At 50.8% G+C, this 18750-nt stretch overlaps 1 protein-coding gene across 2 annotated transcripts in view; it reads left to right on the forward strand.

Annotated features, from left to right (window-relative positions):
- Nucleotides 1-18750, forward strand: part of NOC2L (NOC2 like nucleolar associated transcriptional repressor) — a 42074-nt gene that overhangs the window by 13499 nt on the left and 9825 nt on the right. For both annotated transcript variants that reach the window (XR_003537248.1, XM_027702768.1), the window contains exons 12-16: nt 113-224; nt 6314-6427; nt 6582-6683; nt 11349-11492; nt 16282-16395. Coding sequence is in view for 1 of the 2 variants with exons in the window: in XM_027702768.1 (XP_027558569.1) it covers nt 113-224; nt 6314-6427; nt 6582-6683; nt 11349-11492; nt 16282-16395 (586 nt within the window). In the remaining variant the exon portion in view is untranslated. The remainder of the gene's footprint in view (nt 1-112; nt 225-6313; nt 6428-6581; nt 6684-11348; nt 11493-16281; nt 16396-18750) is intronic.

The raw sequence follows: 18750 nt of genomic DNA on the forward strand, positions 1-18750 counted from the left end.
GCTGTCTTTCTTCAGCAGAGCAGGAAAGGCTCTTGAGTGCCACTGAAGGCTGCAGGTGCAGTTCCTGGATAAACTTGGCCTAATATCCTTTCTTTTTCCCCCCCTTCTCTAGGTTGGTACCAACGAACCGTTTCTACCCTCTGCGCATGCACTGCATCCGTGCCCTTACCCTGCTGTCTGAGAACACCAGGACCTTCATCCCAGTGTTGCCATTTATCCTGGAGGTTAGTTTGGTTCCTGCTGACACCTTCTGCCTAATAAACACACTCACTACACCCACCAACAGCTCCCAAGATTTCCCACTTCTCTTACTGCCCTAAAATCCCTGGCAAACATCATCAGACAATGTACTGTTTGGTGGGCAAATAGGATTAAACTTTTATTGGCCTGTGAGTTGCACCTGAGATCAGCTGGGTGCAAAAATATGTTCCTTGGTGGTTTCACTGATGCAGCTGGAGTGGGAAACAGGGATTGCCAAAGAAGAGATTCAGAGGCTCAGCTGGTTGAGCTGGTTGCAGTGACTCCCCAAGCTGATGTGTTCATGCCTTAGCAAAAAGGAAGAGTTCCTCCTAACTGCAGACAAAGGGAATAGGAAGAAAAAAGCCCTTCAGGAATTTAAAAATTGTTTAGAAAGATCTCTGTGAGCGTAACCTGGCAAAATTGAGTACATTTGGTGAAACACTGCTATTAAGGGAACATCCAGCTTTCCCACGTGTCAGACATTTGACATCTCTCCACATCAATCTTTCTAGTTTTGCTGCTGTGAGAAGGTAACACAGAAGTTTTGCAGCCAAATTTCACTGAAGAAGTGTGAGCAAGGCGGGGTGAGGAATGCAGGGAGCCCCGGGAGGTCGGCATGAGGCTGGACACTGAGGAGGAGGAGGGAGGGAGGGAGGAAGGGAGGGAGGCTTCTATAATAAGAGCCCTGAGTCAGCCAGGCTCATTCCTAATCAGGTTTTGTTGAAGCAGAGGCCTTTGTGGTTTGGGGTTGTTGTAAATGTCCCTTGCAAACCACATCCTCAGCCTGTGGAAGGCAACGATGTTTATAAACCTCCTCCCGACCTGTGTGGCTTTGCCATTCCCCTGCTTCCTTCCCCTTGGTCATGCGTGTTTGAAACTCTGCCAGCCAGATTTTGTGACAGAGCCATCTCCCCTCTGGGGTCCTGGTGAGGATTCTCTCTCTGCTTTTTACTTTTTAGTGCTGTAAAGGTAAAACTTTTTCCCCTCGGGGTCTTCCCCCCCCCCCTTCGTGTCTGGCCCCGACACCTCGTCTCTAATCTGAGTGTCGGGCCCCAGCCAGATGTTCCCACACTGCACTCAGAGCTTCCTCCCAGCTTCCTCCAGCCCCCAACCACATCCCATCCTGCTGGGTGTGTTTGTGAGGCATTGCTGGGCTCTGCTTGTCCAGGTGTTGTGACAAGGGACAGAAGGGGGCAGGGTAAATGTGTGCCTTGATTTCTGTAACCTTATAACAACTGTCACAATGTTAAACTCTCAAATCTCCCTGCAGCTGTCAGCCTTTCCCTTCTTCTTGTCTGTCTCCTGCAAGGGATCCCCCAAATAGTCTGTGGAGTTCCCAGGAGCATTCAGGACTGTTCCCTTTGTACTTCTGTCTCTTCCCAACTCCCTCCTCCTCTCTGTCGCAGAGGTAGGTGAACACTCTTAGAACCCTTAGAGTGTCTCCACAAGCTGTCTTCAGGCAGGAATTGTATTCCAGCTGTGCAGATGAGATGGCAGGAAGTGGGAGGTGACCTGTCACAAAGTCTGAGGGTGGCTGTGGTGATGCTGAGAGGAGAATCTGCATTCTGATGCCCAGCCATAGTGCTTTGACTATGAACCTGTTTGTGCCAGCTCACAACTTGAGCAGTGACTAAGTCAATAGACACTAGTCATATTCTCTACACCATGCCATGACCCAAAATCCATTTTAAGCCCATTATCCAAACCATCATGGGATGGAAGGATATGATCAGGATGTTGGTGCTAAACAGGAGTGCACTTGGGGAGCATGATTTGGATCTGGAAAGCCTTCCCAGCATAGGGTATGCTCCATTTGATGGGAAGGAGGAAAACTACCCTGTCACTCTTTCAGCTGAATCCAAGTGCTGTGGAGTTCCTGACCCTGTGTTTTGTGCACTTTTTGGAGAGAGCTCTACATGGCCTGAGAGTGTAGATTCTGTGAAGCTGCCTGTGTAAGAAGTGACTGTGTAACTCAGCGTTTCCCTTCTCCACCAAGGAAACCAAGTCCTTGCTGCCTCTTGTCTCAGCCCTCAGCAGCCCTGAATTGCTGCTGCACATTCAGGAGGCACAGATTGAGCATTTGTGCGTTCCCAGAGGGACAGGAATTCCCCAAGCCCCTGCCAATGGAAATGAGAGCTGGCTGCTTGATGCATCTTGACAAGGGCTGATGCTCCCCAGCGTGGGCATCCAATGCCATCTCCCCTCTGACTCTGCTTTCCAAGATGGAGCAAAAAAACGCAGCAGCTTTGCTAAAATTACCTCTTAGATAGGAAAAGGTGGCTTGGGAGAGAGTGGAGAGCAGGCAGGGGTTTATTTTTGTGCTGTTACTCCCTTTGAAAGGCCCATGAGATCCCAATCTTCCTTTTTTCATCACTTCGCTTATTGTGTGACAGCCACTGGCTTCTGCAGCAGGAAAATTGGTGGCTCATCTGCTGGAAGGCAGGTGTGGATAAGACAAGGTAGAAATCTCCCCCCAGGCAGACTTTGCATGCCAATTTAAACCTGGCTTCCCCTGCAGAGGGATGGCAGAGTAGGTTAACCCTGACATGCTTAGGAAGGCCAGGAGTGTTTCACTTTGACACTTAAATGGCTGGAGTCTTGTTTTGGAGAAAATTCCCAGGGGCTTGGAGAGCAACATATTATGGGAGTGGGCAGTGGAATGTGTTGCAGAAAATCAGCTGATGTGAAGATTGGAGAATGGATAAAGCTGGACATTGCCATACATTTAAACACTGGTCTGTTTAAAACACAGATCTCGTGTTTTCTACAAGACATGGCCTCTGTCTCCTTTACACTGAGAGGAAAAACTGGAACTTTAGACAAAGCTGCACCAACTGAAGACTTATTTTTCCTTTTCCCTCATTCTCTTTCCTCCACCCTTGTATTGCAGCTCTTAAATTCTGGATCACAGCCCTGCAGGTACCAGGGCTGTCGAGGGAAATCATGCCTGACCAATCTAATGGGCTTCTGCACTGAGAGGATTGGCTCAGTGCATGAGGGGAGAGCAGTGCATGCTGTTTATCTTCTCTTTGTCAAGGTTTTTTTGGATACCATCTCCCAGAACTTCCTCACAAGACAAGCTGATGAATTGCAGGCTGGATAAGCAGACAGGTGTATTGACAGCTGAATTTCCTGGCTGAACTTCCAGGCTCCTGCTCTGATCAGTGGCATGAAATCCAGCCAGAGGCCAACCAACCCACCCCAGGGGTTGATGGTGGGGCTGATACTGGTTATCTTATTCATTAAGGGTTTGAATAGTGGGGCAGAGTGGCACCATCAGCAAGCTTGCAGATGATGTGAAGTTTGGAGGAGTTGATGCACCAGATAAGTGTCCTGCACTACACAGAAAATTAAATACAGGAGGCCTGACTTAGACACTGGAGGGGAAAAAACTACACAAAAAACCCAAGAAATCCCCCAACAATTTTATATGGTGATGTTAGAACAGGTTGCCTAGATAAATAATGGAGTGTCTGTCCTTGGAGACATCCAGATCTGGCTGGACATGGCCCTGAGGTACCTGTTTGAGGTGACTTGCAGGGTGACTTCCAGCCTTTTAATGTTTGTGATCAGCTTCTGCAGAAATTTGGGCAGCTTGGCTGAACCTGACAATAAAATTGGACTTTGCCTAAGCAGCTTAATTGGACTGAGCCCTTCCCTCAGTGAAGTGGGAGACAGAAGTGACTGACAGACCTGAGAGACAGCTGCAGGCCCAGCAATGTCCCTGCTGTGAGCTGGTCCGGGGCATCCAGCTTTGGGGTGATCAAAGCAGATGCCAGGAGGCTTTTCCTGGAGCCTGAGAGAAGGAGAAGGGATGGGGTGACAGAGTGGCAGTGCTGTGGTGCAGAGCTGGTTCTCTGGTTTGCACTCTGGCAGTGTAAACTGTGTATCCCAACTGCCTTCCCACTGCCCACATGGAAGTCATCTGTGAGCCTGGGAGTGCCAAAAATCCTCCTCCTTCCTGCCTGTGCTGCCCTGTCCTTTCCTCTGTCTGCTAGTGGTTATCACTTCAGCCAAACTGCTGGCTTGTGACGTTCTGTGGCTCTCTAGTCCCTCATTATCACCTTCCCACCCTGCCACAGGATTCCTAGACATCAGTCATGCTCTCCCTCAGTCTCCCTGGTAGCTGATCCATTCTGCACAGTCTTTTAAGATGGGAACCACATTTTTTTTTCCCCTTCCCTACATGTCCTGACCCTGCTCCCCAGCTCCTCCTGGGTGAGTTCCAAAGCCTCTGGTTGCATTTCCCTGCTTGCCTGGAGGCATGTTGGGATCCCACCGAGCCCGACTCCTCTCGCTGTAATGTGTCTGACCTCGGGGATCAATACTCCTGTTTTGGCCAAAGAAATAACGGTGCATAACGAGGTTTATAGCATCGATTCCCTAGGCAAGGGCTCTTTGTTTTCACAAGCCACCAAGCTTGTCCCTCCCTTCCAAATAACCTGGATTGACAAATAAAATGTAAAAAAATCAATAGTCGTCTCCATGCTTTTCTGGCCCGGGGGCACCGGTGTGACCTGAACACCCTCCCTTTCCTTCTCACCTCACCCTGGAGCAATCAGTGTGTGCTGCATCCCCACCTTGCTGGGCTGCTTGGGGTCTGATGATGGATGTGTTGCTGCTGCATAGAGGGAATGGAAATTATTTCCTGCTCAGGAGTGCAATTTAAAAGCGTTGGGCACAGGGAGAGGAGCTGTCAGCTGCTCTTGAGGTGTGCTTGGAACTGTGGGTGGACAGGATGTGCTCCTCCTTCCCTCAATGGTTGTCATCAGATATGCAAATGTTGGCTCATTTTTTATTTTTATTAGTTCCTATTGCCAGTGAACACCTCCCTTGATTGCAAGTTGTAATCCCCTGATGGGATCTCTGGGAATCTGTTTTTTTTACGTTCTTACCATCTTTCCCTCTGTCCCTGACAGGCTGGGAAAGGGCATATTTGTATTGCTGCTCGTTTTATAACCCTTTTACTCATCCCTGTATCCCACCTTCAGAGGAAGAACTGCACAACACACAGGATATTGGGGCAGTGTGCCCTGCTGTCTGCCCAGGGACCTGGGCAGATCCTGGCTCTACCTGACCCATGCTGCCATTCCCCCAGTGAAGTTGGGAAACTCCCCCAAAAAGAATTTGAGAAAACGCTTTTGTAGTTGTTGCTCTTGATTGCAATTTGTTGAAGTTTTAAGGCAAGAATGGCATTGAGTGAAAATCAAATTTGAGATGCCACCCTGGAGAAACAGTCACACACATATATGTGAACTTCTCTCTTTTCTGCTTTTTACCATGACCTTCTGTTCCACAAATCCTCCTCTCCCCAGCCATTATCATTAAACAAGCTCTGGAAAAACACAAAAGCAAAGGTGTAGGTCTACCTTTGGACATTATATACGAGTCTGCTGGGCATCCAGCTGTGCCCTGGAGCTTGTGTCATCATTTTGATGGGAAGGGTGCAGGGTCTCCTCTCAAACTCGGGGAGGAGGCTCTTTTTACTCCAAGTCTCTTGCTATAAAATGGAATTTATCCATGGAGAGTAAAATGCATGTATTGAAAGGCTGTTCAGCCATAATTGGTGCAGGGGGTGTTTGTGAAAAGGGCTTACTGGTCTTTGCTTCCTGGGACACTTTTTTCAGTGATAGTGGCAGGGTAATGGATTTGGTGTAAGCAGTGTTTGGTCTCGCTGTTGAAACATCTTCTTACCTTAAGGGACAGCTCCAAAATCCACCCAGGCATCGAGGTCTGATCTTTCTGACTGTTAGAAACGTGAGGCTGAGGAACAAACCTCCAGTTTCTTGCGCTGTTGCTTGTGTTTGTCTCCTTTTACCTCACACTTCTGTGACATCTTTCTCACTTGGGTCTCTGAAGCTCCAAGTGTGGTTGGTGTCTGCTCCCTAACTGTCCCCTAAATATCTCTTGGATATTTAGGAAAGCTGTGGGTCGGTGATCAGAGCAGGTGAGCAGGAATCAGGGTTTCTGGATTGTCTTCTCAGCTCTGCCACCAACTGCAATGATCTCAGTTGAGTCCTTTGGTATTTGTTTTGTGGTGTGATTGTCTTTACAGTAATTTTTTCTCCTCTAGGTCTTTCAACAAGTGGATTTCAACAAGAAGCCAGGGCGAATGAGTTCTAAGCCCATAAACTTCGCCGTGATCTTGAAGCTTTCCAATGCCAACCTGCAGGAAAAGGCCTTCAGAGTAAGTGGGACCTCAGCAGCTTCTCTGGGACCCACAGAGCTGCACACAATGACCTCTGTGCCCTGTCCCATAAAGCTGGAGACTCCTTTCCCAGCCTGAGCACTGTAGGGTTTGGTTCCTATCCAATATCTTTATTTCTGTTTCTCCTGCTTAGGATGGACTCATTGACCAGCTCTATGACCTGATGCTTGAGTATCTCCACAGCCAAGCCCACAGCATTGGGTTCCCAGAGCTGGTTCTGCCCACTGTCATTCAGGTAAGGTGTGAAACACTTCTTGGTCATGCCATGAGTGTGCACAGGGCAGGGATAAAGTCACTGAAGCTGACAGTGAACTCAAGATGGCCCTCAAAATGAGGGGAGAGACGTTTACCTTTTAATCTTAATTTTTATTTGTGTTTTGGGGAGCTCTTGGGGAGGAATAGAGGCATCACATCTAAGTAGGAGGCTGAAGGTAGGTGAAAGTGGCTGTGGAGTTTGCCACTCTGTTGGGAACCAAACTGGAGCAGAGGCTGCATGACTGCTGTGGAGATGGGGTTTGGGAGGGGGAACTCAGGTGAGTTCTTGGCATTCAGAGTTGTCTGAATTGCTGTGTGGTCTCAGAGCAGTACCTGTGCTCTGAGCCCGTGCTTTTCCTTGCCTTCAACCTCCCTGAGGTGCTCTCCACAAGATGGCAATGTTCCCTCCTTTCTCCAGCCACCGGGGCACTTTCTCCCGAGTCCCTCCACACAACACAGTGCAGTTCTTGTCTCCATCCCTCCTCCTTGCTGCCCCTCACAGCAGAGCTGCACAGCAGTCCCCTTTGCCTCTCCCCTGGCATTCCATGGTGCAGGGTGCTCTTCCTGGCCACTTCCATGGGTTTGTACCTTACTGTCCACAATAAAACAGCCCAGTAGTGCAGTGCATCCCTACTGTGCATCATCTTTCCCTGATACCTTGCTGGCTGAGTGACTCCAGTTTTGAATGAGCCGTGACCTCTCTGCTTTGAACAGTAAGATTATTATTGAATCAGAGAATATTGTGATTTGGATCCATGAGGATCAACAATCCCACCCTGTCCCTCAGAGCATTGTCCAAACTCTCTGGCTGCTCTGGCAGCCTTGGGGCCGTGCCCACTGCCCTGGGGAGCCTGTTCAGTGCCCTCTGGGGGAAGAACCTTTTCCTGGAATCCAACCTAACCCTGCCCTGGCACAGCTCCAGCCGTTCCCTCGGGTCCTGTCACTGGCCACACAGAGCAGGGATCCAGTGCACTGCAAACAGCACTGTTCAGTGTAAATATTTTGGAACATGTTGCCTCCCTTCCTCCAGCCCTCTCTATTCTCCCTCAGGAGTGGCAGGTGCCACACAGCTCTGGCAGAGGGCTGCTGTCCTGTCCTCCACGGGGACACGAACCCCAGCTTGTTCGGTGCCTGCCACGAGCCCCTGTGTGCCTGCACACCTTGTTGCTGTCATACCTCAGGTTGGCATGGGAGCAATGGTTGTGCCCCTCGGGCTGCTTGGGAGGCAGATCTCCGTGTGTGCAGCAGCCTGGCATCTGTCAGGCACACGGCTCTTGGCCGGGGCCGCCAGCCTGGCACAGCCCAGTGCTGGCTGGCAGGGGCTGCCTTGGCTAATGTGAGCTGACAGGCCCTCTCTGTGCATCAGAGCAGCTCCTGTGCTCGCTGGCTGTGCGTGCTCCTCACTTTTTTGGCAGCAAGCAAGGCCCTCTCCTCCCAGCCAGCAGCTATGGGGAGCATCGGAGCTGTCGGAGCCGATGTTCTGGCTGCAGTGAGAAGCGGCTGACGGGCCTCTGGCACCGAGCACCTCGTGGCTTCCAAACACACCCTGGGACCAGCCTGGGTTCCTGCAGAGGATTGATGCTATCGGGTTCCTCTCTGGCTGCCACTAACCGCAGCCTCGTGGCGTCTGCCGGGCTGGGGTGCTTGAGGTTTAGCTTCCCAAAATCTCGGAGCCTTCGGGAAGGCGTGGGGAGGGGGGGGAGAGGCTTTTCTCCTGGAGCTGTTCCAGTTAACTGTAAAAATCCATCTGTCCTGACGCTCCCTCCCTGGTGAGCTCACGCTTCTCTCAGCGCCGTCGCCGCGCGGGGGCTGTGTTCCAGCTGGCCAGGGCTGCCTTCATCCTCCTCCTCCTCCTCTTCCTCCTCCTCTGGTCAGCAGCTCTGGGAGAAGCTGGGCTGAACTGCCTTCAGACTCAACTTTCCAACCTCCTCTTTGCCTGGAAGGCAGGAAGCACCCCCGGCAGATCAAAGGAAAGGAGAGCCAGGGGGGACAGGAGATGGTTCAAAGCTGCCGTTCTTGCCCCAGGGGTGACCCCGTGGTGGTCACTGCCTCCATGGGCTGGTGAGGAGCTCAGTGCAGAGCCTCTGGATGCTTGGAAGAGCCTCCTCCCTCCTCTAGAGCCCTGACAGGCATCACAGAGCAGAGGTGGGAGGTTAGAGGGGGGGAAAACTGGCACTGCTGAGGGGTAGGCAGTGCTGGTGGAGGCAGGAGATGGCACCATCCAGGCTTGGCTTGCAGCGAGACAGAAGGGCAGGAGGTGCTGGGTTGCCTTGCCAGCAGCCACTCCTGCTGCTGCTCACTCTGTCCCCAGTTCAATACTCCTGCTTTTTGGGGTTTGGGCATGATTTGGGTTCCCTGCAGGACATGCCCAGCCGCTTCAGATCATTTCTAGTTTCCTGCATCACTTACAGTAAGAGGAGCTGGGGTTTTGCTGTGGTCTCTGCTGGTGTAAACCTTTGGTTGGCAGTTAGACAGAATCAATCCCACTAATCACAGAGCTGCTTAGCTGGGGTGGGAGATCTTAATGACATATATCCACACACATTTGTGTCCTGATTGCTTTTATTCTGGAAAGATATGACTTATATTTGGCAGAGCAGGAAAAGGCATACACAGACCCTTTTTCTCTCTCTGTCCTTTATCTTCTTTTACCTCCCTGGTTGTGTTCCCTGCCTCTTAACACAGGACTGAGATCTCATTACGTTTCATTAATATCTGTGGCAGATAGTGGTGGGACTGTGAGGGATTGCAAGGCTGGGAGAGAGGAGGGGGGGGGGAAGCAGGAATGAAGCACAGGGGCTGTGAGAGCAAACACACAGCACCAAACTGCACTGATAGAGCCTGAGATTTCGCAGGATTTCTGGTGACACTTCTGCAAGGGAAGAAAAATGATAATGTATGTGGCAGCGGATGAAATGGATCTGGGGCTGCAGCTGTGGGGATCAAGTGAGATAAATCGAATGACAAATGCATCTCTCAGTGGAGATAAATATGCAGCACCTATAAAAAATAAATATTTTAGAAAGGGGGGGTGAGGGTAGGACAGGCTTCGTCAGCAGAAGAATAGTTTTGCTGATGGTTTCTTTGTACTGGTTTGATGGGCTGTGTGCTTTGTGGAAAGCTGGGAAGGTCTCTGTTTTAATTCCCATTTTTCTGAGGTGGTTGTGTGATGGCAGGTGGGTGTGTGCTGGGGATAAAGGGACAAGGGAAGCCCCTGCTGCTGGTTAATGGGGGAGATCCTCCATGTGTGTCACAGACAGCAGAAACCCATCAGGAGAGCAGTGCCCTGGCAGAGAGGGGCTGGGTGTGACTGTCACCTCTTGATTAACATTTAATACCTCCCCATTTGGCATGTAAGATCAAGCTAAGGCTTCACAGGAGGGAGACATCTTCATCCTTCCCCCAGTTCCATCTTTTGAGGCAGAACATTTGAAGCCATGAGTAGGGGAGGCAGTAATGTATTTGCTGACTGGAAACCCTTTATCTCTATCATGATAGCATCTGCAGGCCCCAGCTGAGATGAAGGTTCCATTGTGGTTAACCATTTTCTTTTGCCGTATTGGATCTCTTTCTCTAAATCAAGTGTCTGTGTAGTGTGTATGTGTGTGTGTGTATTTATATATGGGTCTAGCAAAGAGCTTGACCTGCAGAATTTGGACAGCACTCCAGAGGCTTGTCTTGGAGTTGGTGAAAACTGTTAGCAGACAGAGTAGTAAACTGGAATTCAAGGCATGAGTCAATGTGGACACCCCCATCTTTCATTCTGTCATCAGGAGCATCCACTGCTGCCTCAGCTTTTAGCTTGGAGGTGTCAGAGCAGTGCAGTGGTGTTGGAGAGTTATTTTGTAGATTTTTATGTGGTGGGGGTGTGGGTTTGAACCCTTGAGTGGTGCCAGTTGGAGCCAGGTCGGTGCACTCAGACATGGAGCCAATCTCACCCTGCTGACTCTGTCCTCACCCACTTGGAGCAGCACCAAGTTTTCCCACCAAACAATGCTAAAGGCCCTTACTCCCAGCTCACACACACCCCCACCCCAATTTTAAATCTCTTTTCAAACTCTGCCTTCAATCCCAGCCATCAGCCTCACCCACAGCCCACTGTATTTGATACTCCCATCCCAATATCGACTGATGTTCCCCACAGACAGCTTTCCCCACTCCAGTCCTGGCTTCCCTGGGCCTCTGGCCATTTAATATCCACTATTATTCCTGGTCTTCATGCATCTGGTCCACAGTCCTCCTCATTATTTGACAGAGCAGGAGACAGAGCTATTGTGACTGCAACAGCAGCTGGAAGTTGAAGCCCCAAGAGCACAGACTTTTTCCTCCTGACTGCTTGAACTCCACTGATTTATCTTTTTCAGAACAAAGTAGTGTTAAAGGGTGCAAAAGAGCTGGTTTTGAGCAAGGCCCCTGCTCTGGGTAACATAGAAACATCTGGCCCATCACTGCAGCTCTTTGCACCCTCCCAACCCAGGGAGGCAGGACCCCCAGGTCTGATATGGGCGATACCCTGGAATATGGGATGAATTAAAGGGAAAAGATGCCCCATGCTGTCACTGCGGGTGGGAAATGCTTTTTCTTTTTGCTGTTTATGGAAACTCTCACATTGCTTTCATTCTTCCTTTCCTTTTCCTCCTCCCAGCTGAAATCCTTCCTGAAGGAGTGCAAGGTTGCCAACTACTGCAAGCCCATCCGGCAGCTCCTGGAGAAGCTGCAGGAAAACTCTGCCTACATCTCCAGCAAGCGCCAGAGAGCCGCCTTCGGCGTGGCCAGCAGGGAGGCTGTGGTGAGTCCTGCTGCTTCCATGTGGCCTTCCTGGAAAGGCAGCCAGGCTCTGGATGCTGGGCTGAGCTTGTGGCAGCGGGGGGAGGAGGAGGAGGAGGAGATCCTGGAAACGGGAGCATGTGAGGTGGGGCAGATGTTCACAAACAACCCGAGCCCCGGCAAGACCGAGCAGCCAAGAGCCTCATGGAAAACACAGCCCATAAATTGTATCCTTCTGTTGTTTGTAAAGCACACACATGCATGGAAATGCCTTGCTTTGCTGGGGCATTGCCTTTGCTGGGAAGTTTTCTTTCATCATCCCGTTCCTGATGAGGAAGGTGCCCGAAGTGATGGGGGGATTCTGCCACCTTTGCAAGCCTGATAACGGGTGAGCTGTGGGCGTCCTCTCTGTGAGAGGAACTAGGGAGACTGATTCTTCCTTGCCTGGCAGGAGAGAGGTGAAAATATCTCTGTCTGCAAGGTGATTGACGGGTCAGAGCAGCCTCTGTGGCCACATGGTTTATTGGAAAGTCTGGAGTTCTGCATCGTTGGAAGCTCCACCCGTTGGCATGGAGCTGAGCACGGAGCAGCAGTGCAGTGCAGACTAATGTGTCCGCAGACACTGAGGGGCAGAGACTGCAGGAAAATCAGCCGCTGAAATCCTGGCATGTCAGTGCCAGGACACAGCAGTGCTATTCTGGGATTAAGGGGTTTGGTGGGACTGGGCTTGACGTGACTAAGCAGTCTTTGGTTCTGTAAATGCCAGTCTGGGTTGGGCTGGTTTGTGTCCCGTCTGGAGCGAGGCAGTCTGGGGTTTGTTGGTTTGTATTTTTGTGGGCAGTGCTGTGACCACCCACCCACTGCAGAGGCAGAGATTTCAACCTCCCAGGCTCTCCATGAAATGGATGAGCTGGGGAAGGTCTTTAGCTAAACAAAAACAGGGTTTCCAACAACTCTGCCACTGTCTGCTTTTCCCAGCAGCTCTGGCTGCAGTCCCTTGGGTAAGAACCAAATGATTATTTTAACATCTTGCTGCCTGGGTGTCTCCTGGTTGGTGCACCTGCTTTCCCAGGGATGTCTGGGTGACATCAGTGTGAATCAGGAGGGGCTGGCTCTGGAGTGGCATCAACAGGCACCTGGTTAAGGGAAGGACACCAGTTTGCCAGGCAGGTTCGGGGACTGCTGTTCTGCCATTTCAGGGGATAGAGCGAAGTGTGAAGTGCTGCTCATGGAGAACACCAGGATTGCCCCGTGCAAACTGCATTTCTGCACCACTGTGGTGGTGTCCTGTGGGAGGAGGGAGCCTTCCCTTCATTTACTGGGATATCAGTGCTCCTGGGAGCAGAGGAAACAGCCCACTCAGCACTTCTGTGGGGTGGAAAAGCCATAGTGGCTTATCTTTTGTGCCCAGAACCCAGGCTGGGCCTGTGTTTTCCCCTTACACCTTTGCAAGCAGATGGTGTAGATTCCCAAGAAGGGCCAAAGCTCCTATGGAGGGCTGGGCTTCCCAAAAGAATTTGGAGTGTCCCTCGAAGTCTGGGTTGTTTCCAAGCTGTGTGGGGCATTGGCACCTCTCCTGAGCAAACACTGCCAGAGAAGGGAAGGGAAGGAGGGCTGAGGGAAGGGGAGGTATGTGCATGTCCCCCTTGCCAGCAGGAGCAATTGAAAGCAAATGCTCTCTGGTTTTCCCATGCATTTGTCCTTGTTCCACCGTGGAAGCCCAAATTCTAAGCTAATTCTTTCGGCAATGTGCCAAAATGTGGCTGTCATGGGGAATTACAGAGTGGTGGGTGTGCTTTGGAAAGGGGGATTTTACCTGAGGGACTGTTTCAAAGAAGAAATGGCCTGGGGATTGAACTTAATGCTGTGGGGTTGCAATGTTTAACTCAACATGGAGGGACTGTGGAAGGATCCCCCCTCACATCCCAGGAACTGTGGTATGGAGGGACATGCACACCAGATGTGTTCAGCCTGACTTCTTCCTTATTATTTTGAGAGCTTTACTTTTTTATTGTCATTGTTAAGAATGAAGAGCCAGTGCCTTTTTTTTTGAGAGCACGGTGCTAATAGGTTACTATAATAATTAAGGTCTTTATGAGGGGGGAGCCAAGAAAAGTGGAGCCTGCAGCTGAAGTTGGATCCAGATGCTTAATGTGCTGCTGTGATTTTTGGTTCCTCTGCACTGCTGTGGGCCCTGGATTGGCAGGGGAAGATGCAGGGAAGGAGAAGGACCTGCAGTGTGTGCTGGGCTCCCCATCAGACCCCTGTGCTGAGAGCATTTTGAGAGCAGTGCTGCCCCTCAGGCTGTCACGCTTCATGAAAGGGGAGGTGAGGGAGTGAGCTGGTGGAAAGCTTTACCTCCTTTCCATGGGATTTCCAGACGTTTTTTGTTCATCCCCATCTCACATTTCAGATTGAAAGCTTTTCTGGAGGGTGGAGGATGATATTTTTGTTGCTGTGCAGGTACCAGCACCGTGGGCTTGGTCCGTGCTGGGTGTTCCCTGACAGCACAGTGATACAAAAGCTGCAATAGAAGGAGAATTCCAAAAGGTTAAAGTGGGTGGGATGGCATCCCCTCTCTCAAAATTCCCAGTGAGGTGTTCTGACTAGACAAATGCCATTGTTTTAATGGTCTTCTTTATCTCTGGGTTCCAGCACACTTGCAAACCAAAAGAGCTGTATCAGGCAGAACAAACACTTCCCTCTCTGTAAGAAGAGCCTTTCTCAGAAGCTGTCCATACCAAGCAGCATCAACAAATCACCTGATTACAGCTGGCAGCACGAGCCGAGCCCGATCTATAAGTGGGGTGCCTTTGTGCTGCTCAGGAATTGCTGCTCTGGCCAGAGGGGTGGGTTGGGTGGGCAGGGAGGCCGTGCTGGGTCTGCAGGCTGGCGTCAGCACATCAGCTTTGCTGCCGGGGAGGAGGCACAAGCTCCAGCCCTGCAGAACTGGATTGGGAGTCTGGGATTGAGATTCCCAGAAAGGGTGTGTTTGGCTCTGTGCAGTGTGGATGGTGCCTGTTGGAGCTGGGCGCTGTTGGATTGCCCAGCTCAGTGCCTGGTACCAGCAGCAGAGACCACAGGTCACCTCCACTTCCCTCCCAGGGATGGGCCAAATCAGGACCTGGTGTAGGCTGGTGCATTTCCCTTCACAGCACAGACTGAGTGCTTGGTTCCTGGCGTGAGCTGGGGGCTCTGTGCTGCTGTCCATGCACGGTCCTGCTCTTCAGCCAACCCTCTCCCCATGCCTTGGCTCACAGCCTGCAGCCTCCACCCCACAGCTCCCTCCTTTTGGGGCTCAGCTCCCCAGGAGCAGTTGATTTGAGATCTGCTGAAGAATATTTAGGCTGCTGCTGTGTTTTCTGCTGTGAAGATGGTCTGGCTTTTCATTCTCACCCTTGGTCAGGAGCATTGTGTACACACAGCTGCCCTTACAGAGCTCTGGAGTTTTCCCAGCCCTGGATTCAGGATACTCCTTTTGGATCTGTGCTGACCTTTGGGCGTATCTATGCTAAGCTTTATTCCTGTTGCTCATTCCCTTCCTCCTCTGCCTGTTTCAATTTCTGCTTACTATATGTCATGTCTTTCTGCTTAGATTAGGTTGACTTTTTTTACTGTGGGGTAATGCAAAGCCTCTGGGCTCTGTGGTGATCCAGGTAACAGTTCTGTGGGGGTTTTTAGTAAAGGGATGTTGGCAGGTTAAGAAGAATGTTTCTAATATGAGATAGCAGCACCCCCTTTCAGCACTGACATGCCAAATGATTGAAGCATAAAAGAATTTTTAACCATTTAATTGGCTTCCCACCATTTAGGGTGTTTGCACCTCCTTATTCTCCCCACTTGGGCAGCAGAAAACAGGCTCTGCACTTCTTCATGCTCTGCTCTCTCCAGGCTGGGATGAGTCCAAGACCCTGCAGGGGAATGTTTGTTTCAAAAATAAACACTTGGCTGTGGAACAGGGGGAACAGGCAATCAGACATTTTTGGTACTTAGAGCTTGTAAAGTGCTCGTGTGATGTTTTCCTGAATTAAAAGCAAGGACTGAGCAGGTGATCAAATGCCTTCATTGAAGGAGCAGGGAATAGAGATTTTGTCCTGATAGATCCTCTGGTCTGTCCCTTTTTTATTCCTCCCTTCAAGTTTCAGTTGAAGTAATTCCCTTCCCATTACAGCAGCTGCATCATCTACCTTGACTTCTTTGTTGGCATCTCCCTGCAGCCAGAGCAGAAGTGAATGTTCAAGGCCAGGAGAGTAACAGTGGATCCCAGGGGGCATTGACTCATTTTAGGAGAACCTCTTGTGAGTTCTCAGCAGTTCTGAGAATCAGGCCTCGCCTAGAAGGCAGAAATAGGAATCTGGGAACCCACATTTCATGCTGAAACAGTCTGATCTCCCATAAGTTAATACATCTTATAAACCACCATGGATGCTCCTTTGTAAGGACTTCATGCTGTCCTTCAGTGCCACTGGTGTCCTGTGCTTTGGCATCACATCATTAAGCTGTTTCATTGTCCAACCTGTCCATTTCAGCTTTTGGCTTCCTCTGGTTTCCCTGCAGTGCTCAGGCATTGCTTTGCCTAAGGAGAGCTGTCAGTCACAACCACTTCTGACTCAGTGGTTGCTTAAATAACTGTGGCTGAAGTCACACTTGGCCCTCCTTGCATTCTTAGTTGTGGTTGCCAACTTCTACCCATAAGCTGAGAAAATGTGGTTTGGGAAAGGGTCTTAACCTTGTGCTCTTGACTCCCTGTGTCTGCCAAAATGGAAAAGTGCTTTGAAAACCTTTAAATTTGTACCCCCTTCTCTCCCCAGGAACAATGGGAGAAGCAGGTCAAAGAGGAGGGGACACCTCTGACCAAATATTACACTCAGTGGAAGAAGCTGAGAGAGAAGGAGATACAACTAGAAATCAGTGGCAAAGAAAGGGTAAGTGCTAAATCCCTGGTTTACTGGGCATCATCTGTGCCATGGGAAGACAAGAGCCATGGTGGTAAGCACCCATGGTGGGGGTGGCTGGTTGTGAGGTGGGCTTTGCTGTCTGGACAGAAGCGCCCAGACAACCATTTCCCACATCTCCTGCCCAAGGGAAGGCTCCTTGGCCACTCCAGGATGCAGGAGGAGGGGGTGGGAGCTCCATTAGGAGTCCAAAGGAAAGCTGTCTCGATGCTAATGCAATGAAAGTGGCTGAGCCAGGCTCCTGGCCAGGCAGCAGGAAACAGATATAATTGGTGTCTCCAGTGTATGCTGGGGAACAATTAAAATAATCGATGGGACATGAGGATGATTGGCTCCCAGACGAGTCCCAGGGTGTGGTAGGAGACCTGGGAGATCCTACAAATGCTCAGTACTGTAGAGCAGGCTGAGAGAAGGGCAGGAGGCTGAAAATCCCCGGGGCAGCCATGCAGAGGGAACAAAAAGCACGCTGTGTGCTGGGCAAAGAAGGTGGCCTTTGCAGAGAGGAAACTGGGAGGGAGGGCTAAGAAACAGCGAGAAGTGATGGCTGTGAGTGGGGTTAATCTCCTGCCCAAAACTGGCCCTGCTGGTGTGATTAGACACCTTCCTGGTACTGAAGCAGCTTTCACAAGGAGAGAGATCAGCCCTCAGCCCCTGTGTTCTATTAAGTGGAGGAGGGGAGCTGGAGCTCCTTGGGGTGTCCAGGACAAGCTGAGGTGGAGAAGGACATTGCTTTCATATAGCAAGACTCAAGAAACCAGGGGAAGCATGAAAGGCAACGACAGGGGCTTGTTTTCTGTTGCAGAAAGTGGGCTGAGCAGATAGACTGCAGAGAGAGGCAGAATTTGGAGTCAGAGTCTTGGAAAGGCCCGTGGCTGCCTGGCATCTCTGCTTGGTGAATGGGGCTGTTGTGTGCCTCGGTGGGGACTGGTAGTTTAATGATGCAGCATTGTGAGCCCCAGCAGGAGAGTGAACACCATGAGGCCCATTAGGGCTGGGAAAATCCATGTCCCATTAGCAGCCATTGGGGGGAAAAAATAATAACAGGGAGAAAAAAAAAAAGATCAGGCTGTCTCTCAGCTGCTCTGAGCTGCAGCCCTGCCTTATATAACAACGCTGACCCTGTCTGCCCATTCCATTTGCTTTTCCCAATGGTTTTTAATGGGATGTGGACTAATCGGCTTCGTGAGACTCAGTAGATAGTAACCCTCTAGCTGGGGATTAAAAGACTGGCCCCCAAATTACCTAATTACTGCTTGTGTGTGATGAACACAGCCCGTATCTGTGAGCTGTGGCTCAGTACAAGTCTCATTCCTTTGCTTTGTGATCACACCATGGCAAGCAGGGGTTTGGGTGCCTTTATTTTGAGGTGCAGTCCTGTGGTGTCTCAAAGCTGGAGGTAGCACAACTTAGTAGGATTCAACACCAGGTCCTTTGTAATATGCTCAGGTTGAGTTCAGCCAGTACTGATGCTCACCCAAAACTGTAGGGTGCCTCTGGAAATGGGGACTTTTCCTAGGCAGAAAATACAAATACTAATACAGGACTAACAGCCTCTGCTCCCTGCTGAACATGCTGCCAGCACATGAGGCTGTTGTGTCCACCAGAATAACGGGGTCTATGGAAAATGTTTTCACCCCCCTGGTGAGGCTTGCTGGACTTGAGGACTCCCCATCCCTGGAAGTGTTCAAGGCCAGCTTGGAGCAACCTGGGATAGTGGAAGGTGTCCCTGCCCATGGCAGGGGGTGGAATGAGATCTTTTAGGTCCCTTCCAGCCCAGACCATTCTGTGATTCTGTAGAGGATGGTGGCAGTCTGTCACTGGGTCAGCTGAGGGCAGCTGGTTGGCAGTGCCTTTGGATCGCTGCCCTTGCTGCATTTTGCTTCCCAAGTCTCCTCTCTGGCATGGAATGACTGCAGTTTGGAAAGCCAGCCCTGTGCTGCTCCCTTCACCCACCCAGCACAGACAGCCCAGCAGGGCCAGCGGGAGCAGAGGCCTCTCACAGTGGGGGGAAAAAAAGAGCAGGTGGGAAGATGATTTAAAATTAGGCCCCTGCAAATGGTGGTCGGTGATTTGTTCCCCTCTCCCCTTCTCTGACCAGCTCCTGACTTTCCATCCCGGTGCTGCAGGTTATTGCTTGTAAGTGCTCAGCTCCCAGGATCAATATTGCCCAGCTGGGGACCATAACCGTGAAACAGGCTGGGAGAAATTGCTGGAATTGGCTGCGGGAGCAAATGCACATCTCCATCTCCCTTGTCTCCCCTCCCCATCCCCGTCCTCCCTCTCTCTCTCTCTCTCTCTCTCTCTCTCTCTCTCTCTCTCTCTCTC

This window comes from Neopelma chrysocephalum, unplaced genomic scaffold, assembly GCF_003984885.1.
Source record: "Neopelma chrysocephalum unplaced genomic scaffold, ASM398488v2 Primary Assembly neopelma1_196, whole genome shotgun sequence".
NCBI classification, from domain to species: Eukaryota; Metazoa; Chordata; class Aves; order Passeriformes; family Pipridae; genus Neopelma; species Neopelma chrysocephalum.